Raw genomic sequence first — 23795 nt, 5'->3', positions numbered from 1 at the left:
AGTGCATTGTACTAGAATTGATAGAATTAACTCATTGCTTAATGTGATCAGAAAAATAACTGATCAGTAGTTATGAATACACAGTTATTACACAGTACATTCTGTATTAATCTTGATATAAGTTATTTTATTTTATTAAATTTGGATCTAAATATTTCAATTTAAAATTTTATTTTATTAAAATAAAATTTTCATATAGTGCTTTCTGGCAATTTGTATAGTAAAGTATGTATATTCGGTTCTCTTAAGCCTTGGTATTACCAGGTCTACCTACTCACTGATGAGACCTCATAAAGGTCGAAACCGGTCTGGGTGACCTTCCCTCATAATGTAAAACAGTAATACGTCTCCTAGGAGCACCTTTTTACATTATGAGAAAATATTAAGGACAGTGATCAAAAACTTGCTCCACCTTTGCTCCAAGTTGCCCTAGTGTTGTACTACTAAGTGTTGACTTACACTTGGACTTGCTGGAAGTTCTTCGGCATGAAACTCTTAGATTTCGATCTTCGAGTTTCTTATTCGGCTTTGAAATAATGAGGGATTTATTATCACCTTAACTTAATTTACGTCGCTGAAAAAAATAGCCTCTTGGCTCTTTATTGTGAATGCATTTGTATTGGAAAGTAAATGTTATGCTAATAAGTTATTTAGAAATGCCATGAGGCAAATGTGCTCAGCAGAGTATTAGTGATTCGTGGCATGTACAACTTAGTTTTTATAGGAAGAGACAAGTCACTGCTGTTTGAGACTGGTTAATGCTAATTTAAGTAATAGATAAAATATCTGTTTTAATAAAGACATGTAACATTACTTTCATGTGGTTGGTAGTGCAAGTTTTCAGACTGCAAAGGTTTCAAAAGAGTGAGAGAGAACTAGATGCAAAATGGGTAGTTGATGGACAGATATCCAAGAGTAATTTATGGAGTAGTTGAGTCCAGAAAAATGCAGGTGACCAGCGATGTACCACATGTTTAATTTGTACATCGATGATGTAGGAAGTGATTTGATGGGAAATATTCACTTGTTTGCTGATAATGCAAAACTAGAAAGAATCATAGTAAATTAAGGTAGAGATCCTGCAGGATGACTTAAAATAGATTAGCTGTATGGGCAAAGGTAAATGACTACCAGTTTATTATGGCCAAATGTAAGGTGTTGCACATTGGGAAGAAATCACAAGCTATGTACTATATTGATGGAACTGAACTATAAGATATTGCTGAGGACAGGGACTTGAGGTTTGAATAATACAAGATGATATATTTCTTATAATAAGGTTACTATATACAGGAATTTTAGTATTATTATAGACATTGACAGTTCCTTATATAAATTTCCTTCTAGTTAACAACTTGTAAAAGTGAACATGATACAACTTTAATCATGTGAGATTTTACACAACTGTATGCCAACAGTGAGGTAGATAAATATGCAATGCAGAAAAATATGTTATGGAAGAGATATAAAATAGCATGCAATGGCCAGATGCATAAGGAGTAATGATACTGATTTACAAAAATGGTGAAAGAAAAAAAGTGCATTATAAAGTCAGGCCAAGAGAAAACTAAAAGTATTTTCTTTTACTATGTGGCAAAGAAAAATGATGGCAAATTGACCCTTGTATGAGATCAGTTGAGTTATTTAATGAGCACCTTGTCAGTATATCTCATTCTGGTGACTGTGATGCTGTGTAAATCCTAGAAAGGAGGTGAATGAACAAGAAAAGCGAGAGGTAATTTAGTATGTCAACTGTTAATAAGGATGTGGGATTGGATGATATATTGGGGAAGTAAAAAGAGTGAATAGCTAGAATTGATAATGCCTGGATTTGGTTGGTTAACAAGAGTCCTGCAAGAGGGAGGATCCCAAAATAGTGGAAAGGCAGCAATTTATGGTTAGTGTTTAGGCTTCTTTATGATAGTATAAGTTTATAAAGTAAGCTCTAATTTCAGCATTCTGTTTGCATTTATGCAAAGATGACAAATATGCTAAAAAAAAAGAGCCACTGATATATGCAGTTTGGACTTCTACAAACATTGGACATATTGTCACATGGCAAGCTAACTTGTGTTGACAGAGATGGAAAATAGATTAGTAAGTAATAGATTGGAAAGGAGATTAGTTGTCTGAAAAATACCAGGTAGTTTTCCAGAAAGTTTTCTGAAAAAAAAAAAAAAAATGACCAGTGGCATTTCACAAGATTCTTTTCTTAGGCCCCTCTACTGTTGATCTCATTTGATAATGATATTACATGTGCTTTGATAATGAATATTCAGCTATTCACTGGTGATGTGTTGTGGAGAGTTATAAAAGTGATACTGATGTAAGGTCCCATTAAGATTTTAATAGGCTTTTAGTATTAAGTGCAAGATTTTGCACCACCAAATACAGACATGTATTGGCAGAAACTGCACTTGGGAGGTGGATAGGATTCAAGATCATGGGGAGGGGAAAGGGGAATGATTGTCTGATTATGGGCAAATGAATTAAGTTTGAGGAATAGACATAAGAGGGTGGTCTGAAAAGTTCTCGGCCTCAACCATAGATGGCAATGCTATCGGCAAGATTTTTTTTTCCAAGTTGGTACAACGGTCATAAGCGTCTGTGTGAAATTGCAAGTCATTCTATCAAGTAGTTTGTTTTATACAACACTTCTGTCTGAAGCAGAAGTGTTGTCTGTATCCTCCCTTGAAATGGATAAAACTGAATATCGTATGGTTATAAAATTCCTTGTAAAAGAAGGTTTGACGGCAAAAGAAATTCATTTGAAGTTCATAAAAGTTTATGGGCACTCTTCTCCTTCGTTTTTGACAATTAAAAAATGGGCTGCCGAGTTTAAACATGGCTGTACCAGCCTTGAAGTTGATCCATGTGAAGGATGTCCAAAAAAGTGTAACAACACCAGACATCATTGATCAAGTGCACAATATGGTATTGGATGACCGGCGAGTCAAAGTGTGTGAAATTGCTGAGACTATATAGGCATTTCAAAAGAACGTGTAGGATATATTTTGCATGAAGAATTGCAACTGAAAAAACTTTGCACAAGATGGGTGCCATGCTTCTTCACAGAAGATCAAAAACGCATTCGCATGAAAATATCTGAACAGTGATTGGAGCGTTTTAACAAGAATAAAACTGATCTTGTATGTCGTCTTATTACTATGGATGAAACTTGGATTCACCATTACACACCAGAATCCAAACAGCAGTCAAAACAGTGGACAAAAGCCAGTTGTTCAGCACCAAAGAAAACATAGTCGTTTCCATCAGCAGGAAAGGTCATGGCATCAGTGTTTTGGGATGCCAAAGGCATTTTGTTTATTAATTATCTTGAAAAGGATAAAACAATAACCGGAGAATATTATTCTGATCTTCTTTTAACCAGACTAGACGGAAAAATTCGTGAGAAAAGACCTAGTTTGCAGAAGAAAAAAATCATTTTTCATCAGAACAATGCACTTGCCCACAAAAGTGTTTTGGCAGCGGGAAAATTAAGGGATTAAAGCACTACGAATTGCTGGAACATCCACCCTATTCCCCAGATTTGGCTCCCTCTGACTTCTATTTCTTCCCAAAACTAAAACTCTTTCTCGTTGATCAGCATTTTTCTTCAAATCAAGAGGTGATTGCAGCTGTAGAGGGGTATTTTGCAGATCTTACTGAGAACCATTACAGGGATGGGATAATGGCACTGGAATAAATGTACTGGTTTTAAGGGAGATTATATCGAAAAAAAAAAAAAAAATTTTGAAATTATAAATTCGTTTTTTGATTGTTAGGCCAAGAACTTTTCAGACCACCCTCATGGATAGTTTGTTGCTGAATCAGGGAGAGAAATTATAAGTTCAGTTTTTACAATTAGAGTTGAAAATGTGGATTCACTCTGGATTTCCATTTAGTTATTCAGAAATGGGTTACAGTAGCAGTGCATTTACGTGGTCACTTTAAGAAAGAATTATTAACTTGACGTGCAGTGGTATTCAAATGTTGAGCATGCTCGTCATTTATTTTATTTTTTTTTTCTCCAGCACTGAGTTGGTTTTAGGCTCTGGGACCTGGAAAATTTGTTGCAGTTAACATGAATGTAACAGGATAACAAGCCCTATGAACACACTTGGATTACAGTCATGAATACATCCCAGCCATATGCCGGTCCCGAGCCAGGATAAAATTTGGGGGTGGGTGGGAAGCAAGGTGAATTACCCTGTAAAAATTTCACCAGGAGTACTATGTGGGCAATGTCTACAAAGTCACCTATGGCCGGAAATAACTGAAAGGGAGAAATCAGATCAATGTTCATGTAATGTAGGAATTTGGATATGTGTAGTTATAACCACTACTTCTAAATGGACTTGATAAAACTAATAACTCGCAGTAATCACTTTCATATTAGTATAAGTAGCGCTACTTGATAATTATAATATATGCTCAAGATATTAGTGATGATAAAATGATGCTAAAGGCTTCAACAAGCAACAGTAAAATGGCTAATCCATAAATCATATAATGTTTTTTATTCAGATTTTTGGATATCTCCTCTCTCCAGCACACTCCGAGAGAAAAATATTGTTAAGCATGTTTCTGTTTATAATATCCTTTAATATGGAATTTCTGACAAACAAATGAGTTAAGAAATTAAGATCTAGTATGACAGGCAATGCAGAAGTTGGGTCTACTTCAGTGCTTCTGACTCCATTGGAAGTTTGGTGGTGGTGATAGCATCTTCTTTCTTATTATTGTTTAGTTATATAACAACTGTTATTCATTATTTCTTTTTTTTTCAAAGGAAATCATTTCCAGACTGTCTTATTACTTTAGTAGCATTAAACATTGGTGTGTTTAATTTTAGTTTGCAGAGCTTAAATAAGTTTCTCATCACCGTGCTAATCTGCCAGAAAATTAACTAAAGCACACTAATTAATACACACTGAGTTTTAATTAGTGTTTTTTGAATTTTAATATGCTTCAATTTTCTAAAAACTTCAACAAATAGTCCAGCTAAGCATACATGCTATCAATTGTTTGCAGTTTTTAGAAAATGGAAGTATAGCTATTCACAGTTGCTGCTGCTTTTATATTAAGTGGCATTTACTTTTTTAGCAATGCACAGTAAAAAAAAATAATAATAATAATAGCAGTGTATAGTATTTATACTTAATCTCTCTCTCTCTCTTCAGCATTTTTGTGTTTAGAGATTAAGGAGAAAAAAAAAAAGCTATAAGATACTATCATTCATTCAATAAATATAAATAAAACTACACTGCACAGCACAACAAAGTGTTATGCTGTGCAGTGTAGTTTGCCAATTTTTATACAAACTGTTTATATCCTTAATTTAGTTTAAAGAATTTTTGTTTCTGTATATAAATTTCATTTATTCAGAATAAATATTTTTTTCCCTTTCCATTTAGGGGTTTCTGTTTTTTTAATTCAGTAGCCGTTGCAGCCAAACAATTACGGCAGAGGTTAAAATTGGAGAAAATTCTCATAATTGACTGGGTATGCTTGATTGTATCTTGAATGAGTATCTTGAATATATTTTATTATTATTATGATTAATAGACCTCTGTGAAGGGAGACTCATTGCAGGAGGTCTCACTCAACTAACAACTCATTTATCATATAGTACTAAACTATTGACAGCACAATCAGACAATGCATTTCACTCACCTAACACTTTCCACATAAACAAAATGCACTCTCATGCTTTCGTTTTCACCACACTTTCCCTCCACCCCTTTTTTTATAATTTCCTCCTACTTGATCTGGTAAAAATCCACTTGCTAATCTAAAAGTCTATCATGTCACCTCTTTTTTTTTTTTTTTTTTTTTCCCCTTTCACTAAACTCTGCAATTTACCCATAACCAATGTTCTCAGATCTGATTTACTTTAGTTATTCATCTCTAGAAACTCTCCAGAGATGAATAACTAAAGCAAAAGTTCCCTAGTCACAAGTCTTGACAAACAGATTTGTACATAATAGTCCAAATGTGCTGATCAACACTTTGTACATGATGGAACTATCTCCTTATTTCTATTATCAGTATGATTATTTGTTTGAAGATGTAGAGATTTTTTGTTTTGTTGACTCTCTCAACATAACAACCACCATTATAACAAACTATTCGAAAGTTCTAAGCAAAGTCCTCATATACAGGTATAATATCATGCTAACATAAATTCACTATAACAAGTAAATATAATAGGAGTATTTGAACAATTGCAGGAGATTTTAAGCATAAGAAGACAATGAAAATTGAAAATAGTAGGTTGATTAAATTTTGTGATTATCAACAAAACCTAAACCATATAAGGTTTAACCACACTACTGGCCAAGATGTCAAAGTTATCATGGATGCGAAGTGCATATTAAAATTGTGATACCATTTATATTACATTGAAATATATGATGGATACAAAGCGTATGAGGATGCATATTTGATCCATAATGGCCGGTAAGGTGGTTAAGCCATAAGCTATATATATATAGTATTTAACTTGTTTGAAAATGGAAAAGTAATATATCCAATAAAAATGATTTCATGATTATAACTAGTGTAAACATTTGGTCATCATTAGGCATCTTCCTTAACTAGAATTAGTACTTACTTACCTTTATCATATATTTGACCAAGTCTCTGCAATGCAAATATTTGATAAAATATACCTTACATGATACATGTGTCATCATCATCATGAAATTCCTGATAGGTACCCACAAGGGATGTACAAGATAATATGATAGTAATATAATAAATTTAAGTTTAATCCTTTATCCAAGTGTAAGCAAACAAAGTTTGCACCTGAAGTATCTTCAGGGCTGAGGCAACTTGTGGTAAAGGTGGACCAAGCTCTCATCACTCCCTGTCTTAGCATCTCTCATAATGCACATCTCCCCGCAGACATGTATAATGCCATGCATTAAGGGAAGGGCCACTACCCAGACCGGTCCCGACCTTTATTGAAGTCTCGTCAGTGGGAACCAGACCCAGATCCAGAGTAATTTAATAAGGTGAGACACCTTTTGGCAACTCGTATAGGTAAATATGACTTTTCCATTGCTTCCACCTTGGTATCATCACCCCTGGATCTGGCTCCCAGATGGTCTGGTCCACTGACGAGACCTCAATAAATGTCGGGACCGGTCTGGGTAGTGGCCCTTCCCTTAATGCATGGCATTATACATGTCCGCAGGGAGATGTTAAGATGGGGAGTGATGAGCTTGGTCCACCTTTACCACGAGTTGCCTCAGTCCTGAAGATACTTCATGTGCAAACTTTGTTTGCTTACACTTGGATAAAGGATTAAACTAAATTTATTATAGTCTAACCAAGTGGGAAAAAACTTCCAACATGATAGTAATATATGATTGTTTACACCAGGAATGGCCAACCTATGGCACATTTGACCTCAATGATGATAAAAAAAAAAAAAAAAAAGTAAGCCTATTCCATCCTCTCTCTCTCATTGTGTTTAAGTGTCCATACCACCTTCAATTAATTCTGATCATACATTCTTGACAACACCAACAATGTAATTTTCATTCATAATAACTTCATTATTTCATGATTCCATCACTGATGCTTTTTTTTTAATGTGACCCCCCCCCAGGAAGGGTTGTAAACCTGTAGTACATTAATACTGTGGATGGGATAAGGAATTTTTTTATTTCCTTTGATTAATTTTATATATATATATATATATATATATATATATATACATATATTTTTTTTGTATTTTTTATATAATTCACAGCAGTAAAATTTATCTCCCAACGAAGTTTAACTCCATTTGTTCATTATCTAAGCTCCCATATCTATTGTGTCTAGTCCTTGATCAATTGTTTTATTTCTAATCCAACTCTTGGGTCCATAAGTTAAATTGGTTTGAACAAGTCTTGTATACTGCTTGTATAGTGTTTTTTGCTCTCTTATTTCATATAAACTTATTCAACTGGCTTCTCACCAGCTTTGATTTTTTCCATGTTCATTCCTATTATCATACTTTTTATTACTGATGATCACACCAAATTTGTTACAGCAGCTATTCAATTAGATTCCTGAATACTCGCAATGGATTTATTTAGGGGTGGAACATGATTTGCATAATGCTGAAATCAGGAATGATATTGAAATAACGAATAAGAGTGGATATAGTGTACATTCTCGTCTTACACTCGATTATTTTTATTGATATTAGACCTCTATGGAATCAAATATCTTATCACAGGAAGTCTCCCGTGTCACATACAAATATCATCAAACCATACCTTATACTCATTACTGTTCCTGTGCTCACCACGCTCTTGGACAATGCATTCCACTCATCAACCACTCTCTCTATAAAGAACCTGCTCACTTTCATGTTTACATCTTCCTTATATTGTTTCTTTGAGGGCTTTTTGTTCTGTCTCCCTTTATTCTATGAAAGCTCCTCCGTATTAACTGGTAACAACTTTTCACTATTTTATGTTTCAATCAAATCATCCCCTCCTCCTATTTCAGAGTGCTTTGCAAATAGTGTTACCTTTTGTTTGTCTTTACATCCCACATTCCAGAACTCTCTCTCAACCTTAGATGATCTTATCTGGACCCTTTCGATATCCTCATCTCTACTCTTGAAAACCAGGTAATAAGATTTGCACGTCGTTTTGATTTACATCAAACCATCTTCCTGTACATTATACAATTCTAAATGCTGATTACAACATAAATATTAGCTGTGAATTGCCCTATTAACAGCTTCTTTTTTTTCTTCTATGCCTCATTTACAAAACTTAAATACAGATACTTTTATATTCACATGATTTCTGAACTGTTTCTTAAAGTGAAAATTTTATCATGACAACTGGCCGAACTCCAGCTTGATCTTCTCTAAGTTTCGATCCTGCAATTTTTCTTAGTCTCAAGTATATATTATCACATACATGAGAGATAAACCTATAGACATTATTACAGGTGAAGACTGAAGGAAAAAAAAGAAATTTGTTGGCATTTTTCTTGAAGAGATGTAGTTGTTTGGAAACTCTTTATGAGAAATGCTGCTCCAAAGGACAGAAATAGATGGAATAAATGAGAAGCAGGTTTAATGTTTGTAGTAGTAGTAGTACTGAAAAGGTATGTTTCAGCAGATGACGATGTTGCTCTTGTTTTAACAAGCCCAATAGAAAGTGGAGGAATGATGTTTGCTTTTTTCACAGGAGCAGTGACCATGGAAGTACCTGTAGAAGAAACACAGAACTGATACACTGCTTTGAGATAGAGGTTAAAGTAAGTCTGTGAGGGAAACATCATATATGAGCCAATTGCTCCCCCTCTAGAGAACATGAGAAATTTTTAGGTAGGTTTTAGGTGCACAACTCCAAACATGGTGATAGCTGATTTGTCTTGGTCATATCTATGCATTGGAGGAAAAGAGTGAAGTCACAAGGTCATCTTTATCCTTTGGTGCTGTAACAATGGTGTCATCATCTGGATGTGAGAGAGAGAGTTGGAAGCACAGGTGAGTAGAAATTGCACCCAATTGCCTTTGCAAAGGACTAGAAGGCACAGATTTGGATTTGCCTCTAAACTAACTAAAAATTGAAGCAGAAAATGAACAATTAAAAATGCAAATAGATGAAACCATCAATATCCCAATCATAGAATACTGATAGTTTTATCTGCAGAATAAAGGGGAATAAAATTATACTTGACTTGTCACTAACACATTGTGGGCCATTAAAATGCTGATCAAGGCTGAGGAAAAGAAAGCACAGAGAAACTCTGAGTTGAACACATTTAGATATAAGTAACTAAAGAATGAAGTAAATAGTGTGTGCAAATGGGAACAAGATAGTTAAATAATAATAGTAATAATAAAAAAATGATCTTTGCTTAAAGACTTTTCAAAACTTAAACCATACAAAAATTAATAAGAAAATCACTATGCAGAAAGATTTAATTATTTAGCTCTGTACTCACTGAAACTTAGACATCCTAGAAACTGTAACTCCCAAATAATTTTAAAAGTAAACATGGAACTATCAGTAAACTTCACTGCTTCTTCCTTAACATTGAAAGCTCCTCAGGGAATAAAAACAGGCAATCCAAACTTAATAGAACATGTTTAGATAAAGTTTCAGATACATTCAACACTCATTGCTTGTCTGATAACACTGTTATAAACTCCCATCTTGACATAAATGGAAACAAAAGTCAAACAGTGTAATCAGCATTTACTTCTAAATAAAGCAAAGTTATAGATAAAATCTTGGATGAATTCTGAAAGATTGAGGGGGGGGGGGAAGGGATTGAGATTTTTACTCTGTTCAGTGAAATCTTATAAAATAACCAAATATCTCTGTCCACAAAAATGGCAACATGAAATTCTGCAGTAAATGCTTATTGATAAGCTAACTTGGAAAGAAAAAACTGGCTTTAGGTAAGGTTTAGATTTAGTTTAGATTTATACATTATAATAGGCATCAGAACTCTGTCAAGACCTGTAAATGCTGTTGTTTTTAAGGCAAGTCCTTTCCCAGCAGTTACAAAACCATGATTGAGATTCTAAACTAAAAAGTATACAACGAATTATTATTATTACTAACACATGGAATCAAAGGACTCATCATGGGAGGACTATACTCTCTCATGCAAAAAAAAGATCATTGAATAGCCTTAAATCCATTCAGTTTCTGCACTCATCATACTTTCAGGCAATGCATTCCACTCATCAATAACTCGATGCAAAGAACCTGCTTCTCACTCCCCTGGTCGCATCCTCCAGGGATGACCTCTTGTTTTACCCTTGCCCTCCTCTATTCTATGAAAAATTTCCTCCACACTAACAACCCCTCATTAACTTATGTCTCAATCACATTCCTCTCCTTCTATTCACAAGGCTCTGCTCTGCAAGTTGCATTCCTTCAATCGCTCCTCATATCTGGCATTCCATAAACCTGACACTGACTTAATAAAGAATTAATCAACTTCTTCACTAAATTCTTTGCCACCCTGGCTGACTAAATGGATATTGTCTTAGCATGCCAGCCAACAGGCTGTGGGTTTGAATCACACTCTAACACTGATGTTAGATAATTTTTGCTGCTAGAGCAGTGGTCCTGGATTATCTGACCCTCTCTAACCACATTACAATTTTTTAACAAATGTATGATAAATAACATTTTTACAACTCTCCTTGGATGGGATTCGCATAATTTTTATCAAAGAACAGAAGTACTCAATTCAGGTGCACGCTAGTAGTGTCCGGCACCTGTGTGCAAAACTTTAGTTGGCACCCCTGTCCCCCCTCTAATAAAAAAAATCACTTTAAAAAAAACGTTTTTTTAAAGTATTTCCTCATCTTTCGCACCTTTACTATCCTGGCGCCTGTGTGCACTGCACACATTGCACATATGGCCGGCGCGTCCCTGAATCAATTATGAAAATCATATCACCACTCAAGGAATAATGAAAGTCTGCTGAATTTCTCTATACCTCTAACATCTATTTTTAAGAAATGGTAAACAATAGCATTAAAGATGAAACTGGAAAAAAAAAATATACATATAGGGTGTCCCAAAATTCATGCAAGATTTAAATTTAGTGCCATTTGTGTGGTAAAGTGTTGCCAATGAGAAAAAAAAGACAGCGTGACAGCTGACAGTTCAGGGTTATTAAAAATGGAGCGCTACACGAAAGAACAACGCATTTTCATTGTTGAGCAATATTTTAAAAATAATGAAGGTTTGGCAGCTACAGTTCGCAATTTTCGTACAAAATATGGTCGGAATAGTGATTTAATTTCAACTGTGAAAAGATTAATTTAAAAAATTCAAGGAAACTGGATCAATTAGTGATCTTATACACTCTGGCCGTCCTTCAACAAGTCGTTCAACAGAAAATATCGAAGCAGTTCGTGAGAGTGTTGCTGAGAGTCTAGGAACATCAATTCGGCACCTTGGTCTTGAATTGGGCATTTCGAGAAGCTCTCTACAGCATATTCTCACGAAAGATTTGCATCTTTATGCTTACAAAGTTCAATTGACTCAAGAACTGAAGCCTACTGACCACACACAGCGAAGAGAGTTCGTTGAATGGATTATGGAACAACAACAAGTGGATGCTTATTTTTCGAACAAAATCATCTTCAGCGATGAGGCTCATTTTCATCTTGATGGCTTCGTTAATCGACAAAATTGTCGCATATGGAGTTCAGAAAATCCACGAGTGATTGTTGAGAAACAAATGCATTCACAACGTGTCACTGTTTGGTGTGGATTTTGTGCTGGAGGCATCATTGGTCCATTCTTCGAAAATGTGGCTGGTAAGGCAATAACAGTTAATGGTGCTCGCTATCACGACATGATAATCCAGTTTTTTGTGCCTAAATTGCAAGATATGGATGTGGACGACGTGGTTTCAACAAGACGGTGCCACATGCCATACAGCCAGAGTCATTTCCTGGTCGTGTAATTTCCCGTTTTGGTGATCAGAATTGGCCGCCCAGACCATGTGACTTAACGTCGTTGGACTTTTTTCTTTGGGGTTTTTTGAAGTCTAAGGTTTATGCCAACAAGCCCATGACCACCCATGCCTTGAAGGAGGAAATTGAGCACTGTATCAACGAAATTCAGCCACATTTATGCAAAACGGTCATGGAAAATTTCGACAAAAGAGTGCGTATGTGCCAGCAAAGCCGTGGAGGCCATTTACCCGATATGCTATTCCATGCATAACCCTATACTGTATACCTTATGAATCAATAAGAAATTACAATTTTTAATTAAAAACCTGTGTTTTCTATCAAAATTACTTCTTGCATGAATTTTGGGATACCCTGTATATATATATATATATAAATGGATACATTAAACCACATTATGTATGTAGATGGCATTGTTCCAATAGCTATTTCACAAATAATATAAAAAAATCAAGTTTTTTTTAAGCTGTGTACTGCTGTCAGAGCCTATAACATAGCTGCAAAATAAAGATTTACATTAATGAGAAAATCGCTATGCAGAAAGATTTAATTATTTAGCTCTGTCCTCACTGAACACTTAGACATCCTAGAAACTACAAAACAAAGACTTGCATTTGGATGGCTTGAAATGAATTGTTTATCAATTATCTGGAAAAGTAATTCTCAAAATAAGTAAAGGTAAAACTCTATAATAATCTGCATTACTTACCAACTTTTACAGCTCCATGATCTATCTGCATAGGCTTTCATAATCATGATTTTTTTTTAGGTTAATTTGCTTAGTCTAATATAATTATATATATTCTTGCGTGTAGGTTGTATATTTTCTACTGGCTGGTGTGCCTGGTTTCAAGATGAAAAATTCTAGTTTCAGGAGGAAAAATCCTGCATTTCTGTATAAGACTGACTGCCTCATCTTCCATTGAAAAGCCCTGATAAAGATTCTTTACATCACAGATAGGATTTGACCCAGGTCTTTTCAGCCAAATGGCTTTGTCAGAATTGACCAAGCTACAGAGGCTCTAAAGGTAAAACTCCACCTCATTAAATCAACAGCTACATATCTTTGAGTCATGGATTATTAAGAGAAGTACTACTCTCTTTAACATGAAGTGCACAAAAAAGATAAAAATGAAAGAAACCATAATCAAAGTTTTAGAATTTCACAATTGCAGTAGTTGAAATATATGGTGAGAATGTGCCCTAACAAATATATAAAATGAATCATGAATGGCAAACTGAGAATTAAGAGAGGGCTGAAGATAGATTTAAGGTCATCAGATTTCCAAGTCTACAGGGATTCTAATCATACGGGCTGCCAGAAGGAAGAGTCAATCTCTTGGCAATGAAAGAGGATGAGACCCCACCCTTCCCTCCCTTAACAAGAAAAAATTACATAATTTATGGATGGTTCCTAAGAATTAAAATGCATCTAGATAGTAACTTCTAAAAATTCTGTATGGAATGCAGTATATATTCTATGATATTTTCTGATAGTGAATACTTAAGATAAGTTTTTAGCAAAGCTATTCTCAGTTCAAAAAAAACTGTCACAAATATAATTTCTTTTATAAACTTCTGCTTGTATACCATTTTGTGTAATAGTATTAATAATACTAAAACAGTATTAAATTAAATACACTTTAATAGTTTACCCAGGCCTGTGTACCTCAGTGGAGGTGGCACTTGCATCCTCTGTGTTAGGCCACCCAAAGATAGGCTTAAGTTCAAGTCTAGTCTCTAACTGGAGGAACTTTTTCTAAACATTCCTTCCACCAGTTCCCGAGTTAGTCAATCTCTGGCATGGGGAAGTGGGTTTTTCGCCCCATAGAACCCATATTATTTCAGACAGTAACATATCCTGTTAGGATTAGGTACCAAGAGGTGGTAGCACTTGTTTGCCTGATCTCTTCATTGATGACTGCTTATAATTAGTGATAGTCATGGGCTGGCTATTTGTGATTTGCTATTGGTGGAGACTGAACTCCACTCAGTCTCCAAAAGCTAGATAGGGTTAAAAGGTTTTGCCTACTCCCTATAAGGGAATAAAAGGCGTTAGCTGATTATTATAGTTTGCATGGAAGAATTTTGCCACAACTATTTTCAAAGAAAGTTTTAGTTAGAATATGATTATAAAACTTTTTTTTTGTATATTCCAAAGACTTCTGATATTTACTTACCTTGTTATATCTTTTTTGTTTCTAACTTTTTTTTTGTAACTATCATTACAAAAAAAAAAAAAAAAAATTAGGCAAAAAGAACATATAGGTGATGTCAATAATAACAGAGAAGAAAAATCGGGTTTAGCTTTTCATTTCTCAAGAACGAACCATACCATAGAGTGGGATAGAAGCACAATTCCTTACATGGAGGAGGACTTCCGCTCCCGAATTTTTAAGGAGGCCACAACAGTTGCCCACTGTACACAAAACCTTAACAAGAACCAAGGGCTAATCTTGCCCGTGATCTGGAAGACCCTTATCAGATCCTTCAACTTGCCAGAACTGAATTATAGTGCCAACTATAGAACGTTCCTAAATAACAACAAGTGAGATCATCCACGCTCTATGAATGTATTGTACGCGCTCTGTTCTTTGTTTAATATAATTGGAATCGGTTGATTTTAGTTTGTAATAGTTTTTTAATTTTTAGTGCCTTACATCAGTTATGTACCCTGAAGATGCCAACAGACTTAGTTGGTGAAACTAGTTGGTATAACTTAGTTGTTTATTATATACACTTGATCAATATAATCCCAATAAAAGTTTTTCCAGAGCTTTTTGGTCAAGAAAATTAAACGTTTTTTAAAATGATCATTACAGTTTGTAGCAGCACTCATAAGTATGCTCTAATGGAAGGCCTAAATATTTTTTTGCAAGTGTGTGTGTGTGTGGGGGGGGGGTTACTTTCTTGTGTACTTAAGGAAGATCTATAGTGTTTTTTTAACAAAAAAAAAAAAAAATAATAATAATAATCTCCTGAATATAATTTCAAATGAAAACTTTAGTTTGCATAATTATAATAAATAAACTTATTCATAATTATTACATTTCTCACTGATTTATTTATAAATTAGTAATTCCTTTTTTTTTAGGATGTTCACCACGGAAATGGACTACAGCAAATATTTTATGATGATTCACACGTTCTTTATATTTCTTTACATCGGCATGACGATGGAAATTTTTTTCCTGGGACTGGAGGGCTAGAAGAGGTGAACTGATTTAATTCTGTCATTAGGATGCTTTTTTTTTCATTAACTTTTATGGTACAAAATAATACATTTTAATTGATAAATATAATTAATTTATGCAATAATTCTCAACCATAATCAGTGAATTTAGGTAGCAAGATAAAATCAGTATTCCTGCATTAACAACAGAAAGAATGGGAGTTAATGTTGCATACTAATGATATATATTACAATTAATGAAGAATGTCTTGCTTATGCTGCTAATAGTTGCAGACAAGATTAAGCAGTAAATAGTCACCTGTATGTGTGAAGTATAATCAAAAAAATTATTGAACTGACTTGAAATCTGAAGTACTAGAAGTGTGATTTACTTTAGTAAATTGCACTTTCTGGTACAGTGGGTATTCATATACCTTGGTGCCTGCATTCCCATGATTTTCTTTGACATGTCAATCCCCTATCCCAAGTGATATGCTGTGGGAGTGATTACAAAAATAAAAATTAAAAAACAAAGTAGGAATATAAGATGATTCACAATCCTTCCATTTGTGCTGCAATTTTTTGTTCAGTCATATATACAGATTTTCTTTTTTCCCCCCTTAACTAAGAGAATTTTGAATGAAAAAAAAATCTAATGTATTGATACCATTAAAATTTGATGAGAGAACTTTTAGCAGTAATAAAAAGTGCATTTATAAAAATACACACATATTCTAAAGAGCCTACGATGGGTTAACTCTTGTATAATTTTGGTTTCACAGCATGTGTTATCATGAAGAGTGTGGGCCAATGCACAGAGCCCAGAGGATACCCATTAATATTAAGTGCTTTTTTAAGAAGCCTTTCAACCAGAGGTACTGATTTAGAATTAAAAGAACTTGTATGGCTTATTGTCTCTGCAGACAAGGTAATGAGCTAGGTTTGTAAACCAACTTCATCGAAAATGTTTAATAAACATCTTTGCATGAAAGCATATAGTTTAAAATTGCTGCAGCAATTCAAAGAGAGATAAAGCAATCTGATAGTTTTATTGTGATCCTTTTCCTTTTCTTTTGTCATGTAAATTATATCATCAACCTTGTTTGAATCTGGAATTAGTAGGAATCCAGTGGTTTAATTCGTCTCTGGATGTGTTAAACATCCAGAGACGAATCATCCAGGTTGTGCTATGTGTTAAACATCCAGGTTGTGCTCAGTGTGAACATGTAAAATACACTGAATGTGTTGAACATGGGGTGCATGAGAATTTGTCTTATAGTCTGTTTTTGTATCAGGTGGGCATGCCACAAATCATGATAGTGTGCTTCAGTTGAAACCAAAACTATAGGGAGTGGAAAGAATATGCTTGCTTCAGAATATATTAGAAACCAGTAATTAAGGGAGTCCTATACTTCTCATTAATTAAAGATAAACCATGTAAGAATGATTTATCAGGGAGGAAAAGAATAAGTATGAATAGAAATACTTTTATTAGAGGCAAATGAATTACTAATTATTTGCAGTTGTAGAACTGTGTGTATGTGCCCCAATAGCTTGCTCTGGGACAAAATGAATTACATCATCTTATTATCTCTAGACATGTATATTAACATTTATGATGGGAATAATAATAAAAACTACTAATATTTTGTTGGAGATCATCAGATGCAATCCTTTTCTTGTAAATCTTAGGATTCATAGGAATAAATGCCTTTTTACTCATTATGTCTATTCTTTCCAAAAACCAGAATGAAAATATCCCTGTATAGGGAAACCTCCCATCTCTAAATAGAGTATAGAGACAACTTGAATGAAAATGACCATGTAGTGAAAAGTACCTCCTCTCAGACTTATATTGCATAAACTGAACAAATCAAATGAGGAGTTTTCTTAGTGCTAAATACAGTATCCTAACAACCCGTTTCAAATTTTCAGTAGTTCAAGATATGTTAGTTTCTGCATTCAATGACTGCATTACAAATTGATTTATGTAAAGCAAATTTTCAAAATCAAATAGATTTATTATTATTAACATCTGCCTCCATGGAGTCAGAGATGCATTGTGGGATACACACTATCACACACAAAGCTCATCGAACCATGGCTTAAACTGATTCAGTGTGTCTACATTCACAACACACTCAGGTAATGCATTCCACTCACCAACCATGCAAAGAACTTACTCCTCACTCCTTCGCTCACACCCTCCTTATACAGTTTCCAGAGATGACCTCTTGTTCTCCCCCCCCCCCTCCTCCTATTCACAAGGCTTTACAAATTACATTTTTTCAACCTGTCTTCATACTCTACATTCCAAAGATCAGTTATGTTTCTGAATCTTCTGTGCATCCTTTCTAACATATCCTCATCACCATGAAAACCTAGTGACCAAATCTGTGTAGTAATGCATATTAGGCCTGATCAAGGCTTTATACAAGGGCATCATAACTTCTTTATTTCTGAATGTCAGGGTCCTCAGCATCATTGCCATTTCCTATGTGATGACTACACAACTTGTGCAGTGTGGCTCCTGAATTTCAGGTCCTTCTCCACCATCATTCCCAGATCTCTCATCTCCTCTACCTTCTTCAAAGTTTACCACCACGTGTATACTTTGTATCCCAAATTTCAAAACCTTACACTTTGCAACACTGAACTGACAGTTCCACTTACCTGCCCATTCATACAACCTATTCAAGTCTTCTTGTAAGGCCATAACATCTGCTTGACTCTGTATTGTTCTCCCAAATTTTGCATCATCTGCAAACAGTTACATATCACCAGATAAACCCATCCCAACATCATTAATATTATACAAATTGAACAATAATGGTCCCAAAACTAACCTCTGCAGCACACCACTAGTGACCTCCCTTTTTTGGGATACTGCACCCCCCCCCCCCCCCCATATACAACTTTCTGATACCTATCTGACAGTCAGTCACTGATCCAACTCAGAAGTCTGTTATCCAATCCCATCTGTTTCAATTTATTTAACAGCTATCATGTGCAGTCTATAAAAGCTTTTTCAAAATCAAATATACCACTGTATATCATACCTTGTCCAAGACATTAGTCACCTTGTTTTAGTATATAAGTAAGTTAGTAAAACATGATCCCCCCCCCCTTAACAAACCCATACTGATAACCACAGAGACTACTGCTGTTATCAACCCATTTTTGTATCCTAGTTCTCAATAATCTCTCTAAATACCTTAATTTCAACTACAGATATTCAGAGTGGCCTATAATTTTTAGCCACATCCTTATCACCACCTTTATGCTGTGGAACAATTTTACTTTCTTCCCACTCCCTTGAAATCTGTGTTGTTGTAAGACTTTCATTAAACAGATATGCCAATGCTACTGCCAGTTCCTTGGAACATTCCCTTGAGATGCCTGGTGATATCAAATCCTATTGCCTTATATCAAGGTTATTGATTTCCTCAAAAAACACCTCTTGCTCACTCACAGTTAAGACATCCCCTCATATTTCCTTTACACCTGAGTGTCTCATGATTTCATCCTGATGAGGATGGTATTCAGTGAACAATTAATGAATTGTTCACTGAATACCTCAACTATGTCTTCTACAGCAGTTACCACTCCCTTCTTGCACAGCTTTGCCAATATACAATTCATGATCCCTGCTCTCTGCCTCAACTCAACTTATCATACCTCAGCAACACACTTATTACCTTTCCAATCACATTGTTATCTATCACCCTCTTCAACAACCTCTTCATATCCATTCTCATATTCTCTTTATATCCAATCAAGTCATTTGTTCCAACTACCACCAGCTCACTTGCTTGCCTCCTTCTCATAGTTAATGCATCAATTATACTGCTAATTCTCCCTCCTGAAAAACACACATTGTCTTCCCATTTATCACATCTCTAATAATGGAATGATCCACACATTGCTATTCTTGAGTCATTCATCACCTCTTTGTCTCTGCTTTCCTTCATCCTAACTTTTTTGCACTCGTCAATTTTTATCACCAAACTTCCCATTGCACAATGTATATTTTTTGTTTCACTTCTCATTCATATCAACTCATTTTTCAAGTCTTGTATCCTGGCAATTATGCTATCTGTCAGTTTATCATTCATTTCTTTTGTTTCCTCATTCTGATTTTCATTCACTTCTTCAGCTATACTTTTTTTTCACTTCTATAGTCTCACTTGCTTCCATTCTGTGATTTATATAGTCATTTGCTCCCGCTATTGTGCTGAATTCTATTCTGTGATTTATATGGTCATTTGCTCCCACAATTATGCACCCTTTCATTCTATCAGCCACTTTTGCATTTACTGATAACTCATAGACCAGCAGAATATCACACTTTCAACATATCCATACCATGTCTTGTCTCCTGTTCAGTCTCTCTGCATTCAGACAACAAACTATTTTTTAAAAGTTCACACTGTTAATTACATTTGATTTTTGTGCTGCGCAATAGGCAGATCCCATCTCTTTTTATAGATATATAACTTTAAAGCAGACAGAATCACTTATGGAGATTTTCTGTATCATTAAGACAGTTCTGAAATTAAATTTTACAAATCAAACTGACAAGAGCATGCTATATGTATTAAAAACTTCATAAAAATACCTGCCTGACATGGAAGAGACATAACATATGGTCAGATGAATTCCCAACTGGTCACAACATGCAAGACAGTCCATCTTGAATATATAAACCACACAACAGTCCATATCCACATTATTTGAGTATATAGGAGGAAGAGTGTGAATTCCCATTTAAAATGTTTTCAACAGAGGCAATACTGATTTAAAATGTGGTCTCATTGGCATTTTATTTTCAGTGGTACCCATATTTTGGTTTACAGGATGAATTGTTCTTACAATTGATGAAGGAAAAACAACAGATCAGTTAAGGAATTCTATTATATCTAGGAAGAACAAGGAAGTGAGAAGTAAGATTTTTATTTTAAGAGGTGGACGAAGAGAATGCAGGGATTATTAGATGTGTGTTTTGATTAGAGAAATGATAAAGAAGTTTAAATCATGTTGGTGAATGAGATGAATCTCATTCAAGGAGTTGTGTGATTCTTTGGAGGTCTGTTAATAATACTATTACTCATAATTGTGCACTTGTGGAGAATTTTTTTTTATCAGGCTGTAACAAATTTCATTACTTTTTATTATATATATATATTTTTTTTTTTTTTTTCCCCCTTCATCAGGTTGGAATGGATGATGGCACTGGCTTTAACATCAACATTGCATGGTCAGGTTCTTTGAATCCTCCATTAGGAGATGCTGAATATTTAGCTGCTTTTAGGTAAGTAAACAGTCATAGTTAATAATTACAGTATATAATTAATTATATACCTACTGTACCTCTAATAGAAGTGTGTGTATTCTGGTATAATTAACCAGTATGACCCACAAAATGTTGACAACTGTGTGTGTGTGTGTGTGTGTGACAGCTACCACCCACAATTATCAGAAAAGTAGAAAATGTGTTATTTGTCTTATAAATACATTGAGTAAGTTTTACTTTATTAATAAACATTCATTAAGTTAGTGAATATAAACTATTTTTGTTATTAATTCCATATGATGCATATATGTCATTTCAGAGTGTCCTATGCACATCAAATAAAAACACAACCTTAAATCCATTTTGTTTTAACTTTTATGTGAATTCCACCTATGAAAGATTGTAAACCTATCATGGGTGGGTTAAGGATTAATCTGAAAAACTCTGCTCTAGAGACCAAACTTGAATTTTTTTTAAACTACTTCAGGCTTCTAATATATTAACACGATAGTGGTCTCGCAATGGATAGCGAAATTCATCTCTTCTCTAATCATTCTGGGTAACCAGTAGTTTAATTCTAAATGCTTAATCTAATATAATAAATAATTTATAAGGCTAAGTCAGACAGCATCTGCATTCTTTCATTAATTTTTTTTTATTCATCCTGTTGTCGAAGACAATTTCAGCTATAAGACATGAACTTCACTCATGAAACAAATGAAATTATCAGCATTATATCAAATAAAATACACCTACTAGTTTTACCACCTAAATTAGAACTGCTGGCTTCTTCAAGATGAGGAACATAAAAAATGACAAAGTTGATTAAATGCTGAAAAAAAAACTATTATAATGTATATAGGTAAATTCATGTTAGGCAATAAACATAAAAATGTATGGCATGCATTAGCTGTTTGCAGTTAGCATTAGAAGGTGATTATTGGTGAAGTTTAAATCTCTAATATTAAAAGATTTGATAAGATATTTCTATATATCATTTAATATCAGTCCTTGGTTTTTATTCAGTGATCCATGCAAATGGATGACTATTTGTTGTGGTGCAGATTACAGTGAGACACTACAGGTCAACTGTAGCAAGCAAGAGCAAATACTAAGGATTGTTATCACAAGGTATTTTACTGTTTTATAACATTCACAAAACATAAGATGAAAAGCCAAATGGCTATTTTTTTGGCGAGGTTGATAAGTAAAGGGAATAAAAATCCCTTATTGTTTTTCAGCCAGTATGCGAAACTCTGAGAGCGAAAACTACGATCTAAACGTTTCATGCCGACGAACTGTCGGTGGATCCAAGCATAAGTGACCACTTGGTAGTGCCACACCAAGGCAACTCGATGCAAAGGTGGAGCAAGATCCCTCACTATTCTTGATATTTTCTCATAATGTAAAAACACACAGCTCCGAGGAGATGTATAGCGAAAGTATGTAAGTTCTTTTCACTTAAACTTTGATATCATCTAGGTCTAGCTACTCACTGTGATCTCAAAAAAGGTTGAAACCAGTATGGGTAGTGACCTCTCCTCATAATGTAAAGCAGTACTACATCTCCTCAGAGCTGTGTGTTTTTACATTATCAGAAAATATCAAGAATAGTGAGGGAGCTTGCTCCACTTTTACATCGAGTTGCCTTGGTGTGACACTACCAAGTGGTCACTTACGCTTGGATCCGCCGACAGTTCGTCGGCATGAAATGTTTAGATCATAGTTTTCGATCTTAGAGTTTTGCATACTGGCTGAAAAACAATAAGGGATTTTTATCTCCTTTACTAATTAACAAAACATTTTGTGTAGTTTGGGCTGCTCAAAAGCAACCTCCAAACTACAATCAAGAAGTCAGGAAGACAGTGCATATTTACCATATTTACTCAAATATAACTTGCCCTCACATATACCTCACACCCCTGATTTTACTTTATTATTATCATTATATAACACCTCCAGGGAGTCCAAAGACTCATCGAGAGAGGGCACCTACTCTACAACTCTCTGTCTCCACCAACTTCAATTACCATCATCATCTACACCAATGCCATCTACCACCCACTATCACCACTAGACTTTCACAGACAATCACAAACATCCATGCCCATGATGGGATTTGAACCCACAGCCTTTTGACTGGAGAGCAGATATGCTAACCACTCAGCCAACCAGGCTGGCACTTTACGAAAACAGAAAGTTTCACGTATAGTTCACACAAGAAAAACATTTAAAACTTTAAGAAATAGATAGTGAACGTTGTTATGGCAGTTTCAGATATTTTGGAATTCGGTTGAAGAGAATCGGCATTTCAACTTGGCAATCATCAGCTTGCCTTTGTCATTAGGTCGAGTGATCTTTTTTAATACCGCACCAATCATATGCAAAGAGATGGAAGCAGCCAGTAGAGGAAATGTGATAGTGAAGGCATTGAATTCTTGATCATGGATTACATGGGGACGGGTTAAGATTAAGAGCCATCATTAGAACCGTTGTGCAACTGGATTTCGAGAGCTTGGAACATAATTTCAGCAGAAATAATTAATTTTATTTCAGAAGCGTTGTCACTAAAAGATTCAAATATATCACTTGATGAAGGTAAGTGGCTGATCGCATAGATAACATTGATAATTAACATTTAAATATTCAGTTTATCCTTACATTCCTGATATCATTTCTGTTATCCATCTTTGTATCTTTTCCAAGGCTGCTTCATCCCCTTGGAATCCCAGTGACCAGAATTGAGCACTATGGTCTGATCAGGGCTTTACAATCGAATCACCACTCTTTTATCTTTGCTTGTCAAATCCTTTCTCAGGACTGCAGCAATCCTCTGGATTACATTTACTGCCTTAGCA

The 23795-nt window shown here is 34.8% G+C and overlaps 1 protein-coding gene across 13 annotated transcripts in view; it reads left to right on the top strand.

The window, feature by feature from the left end:
• The window catches only part of LOC150105480 (histone deacetylase 5-like), a 430130-nt gene that overhangs the window by 345682 nt on the left and 60653 nt on the right, over positions 1–23795 (top strand). For all 13 annotated transcript variants that reach the window (XM_090394187.1, XM_090394195.1, XM_090394193.1 and 10 more), the window contains 3 exons: positions 5418–5505; positions 15567–15686; positions 20858–20955. In XM_090394187.1, coding sequence (XP_090250313.1) covers positions 5418–5505; positions 15567–15686; positions 20858–20955 — 306 coding nt within the window. The remainder of the gene's footprint in view (positions 1–5417; positions 5506–15566; positions 15687–20857; positions 20956–23795) is intronic.

This window comes from Typopeltis vanoorti, chromosome 6 (assembly GCF_054136105.1).
Source record: "Typopeltis vanoorti isolate ZY-2024b chromosome 6, IOZ_Tvanoo_1.0, whole genome shotgun sequence".
Classification (NCBI taxonomy): domain Eukaryota; kingdom Metazoa; phylum Arthropoda; class Arachnida; order Uropygi; family Thelyphonidae; genus Typopeltis; species Typopeltis vanoorti.
The sequence above is the reverse complement of the archived record's forward strand: the minus strand, read 5'-3'. Positions and strand labels throughout refer to the sequence as shown.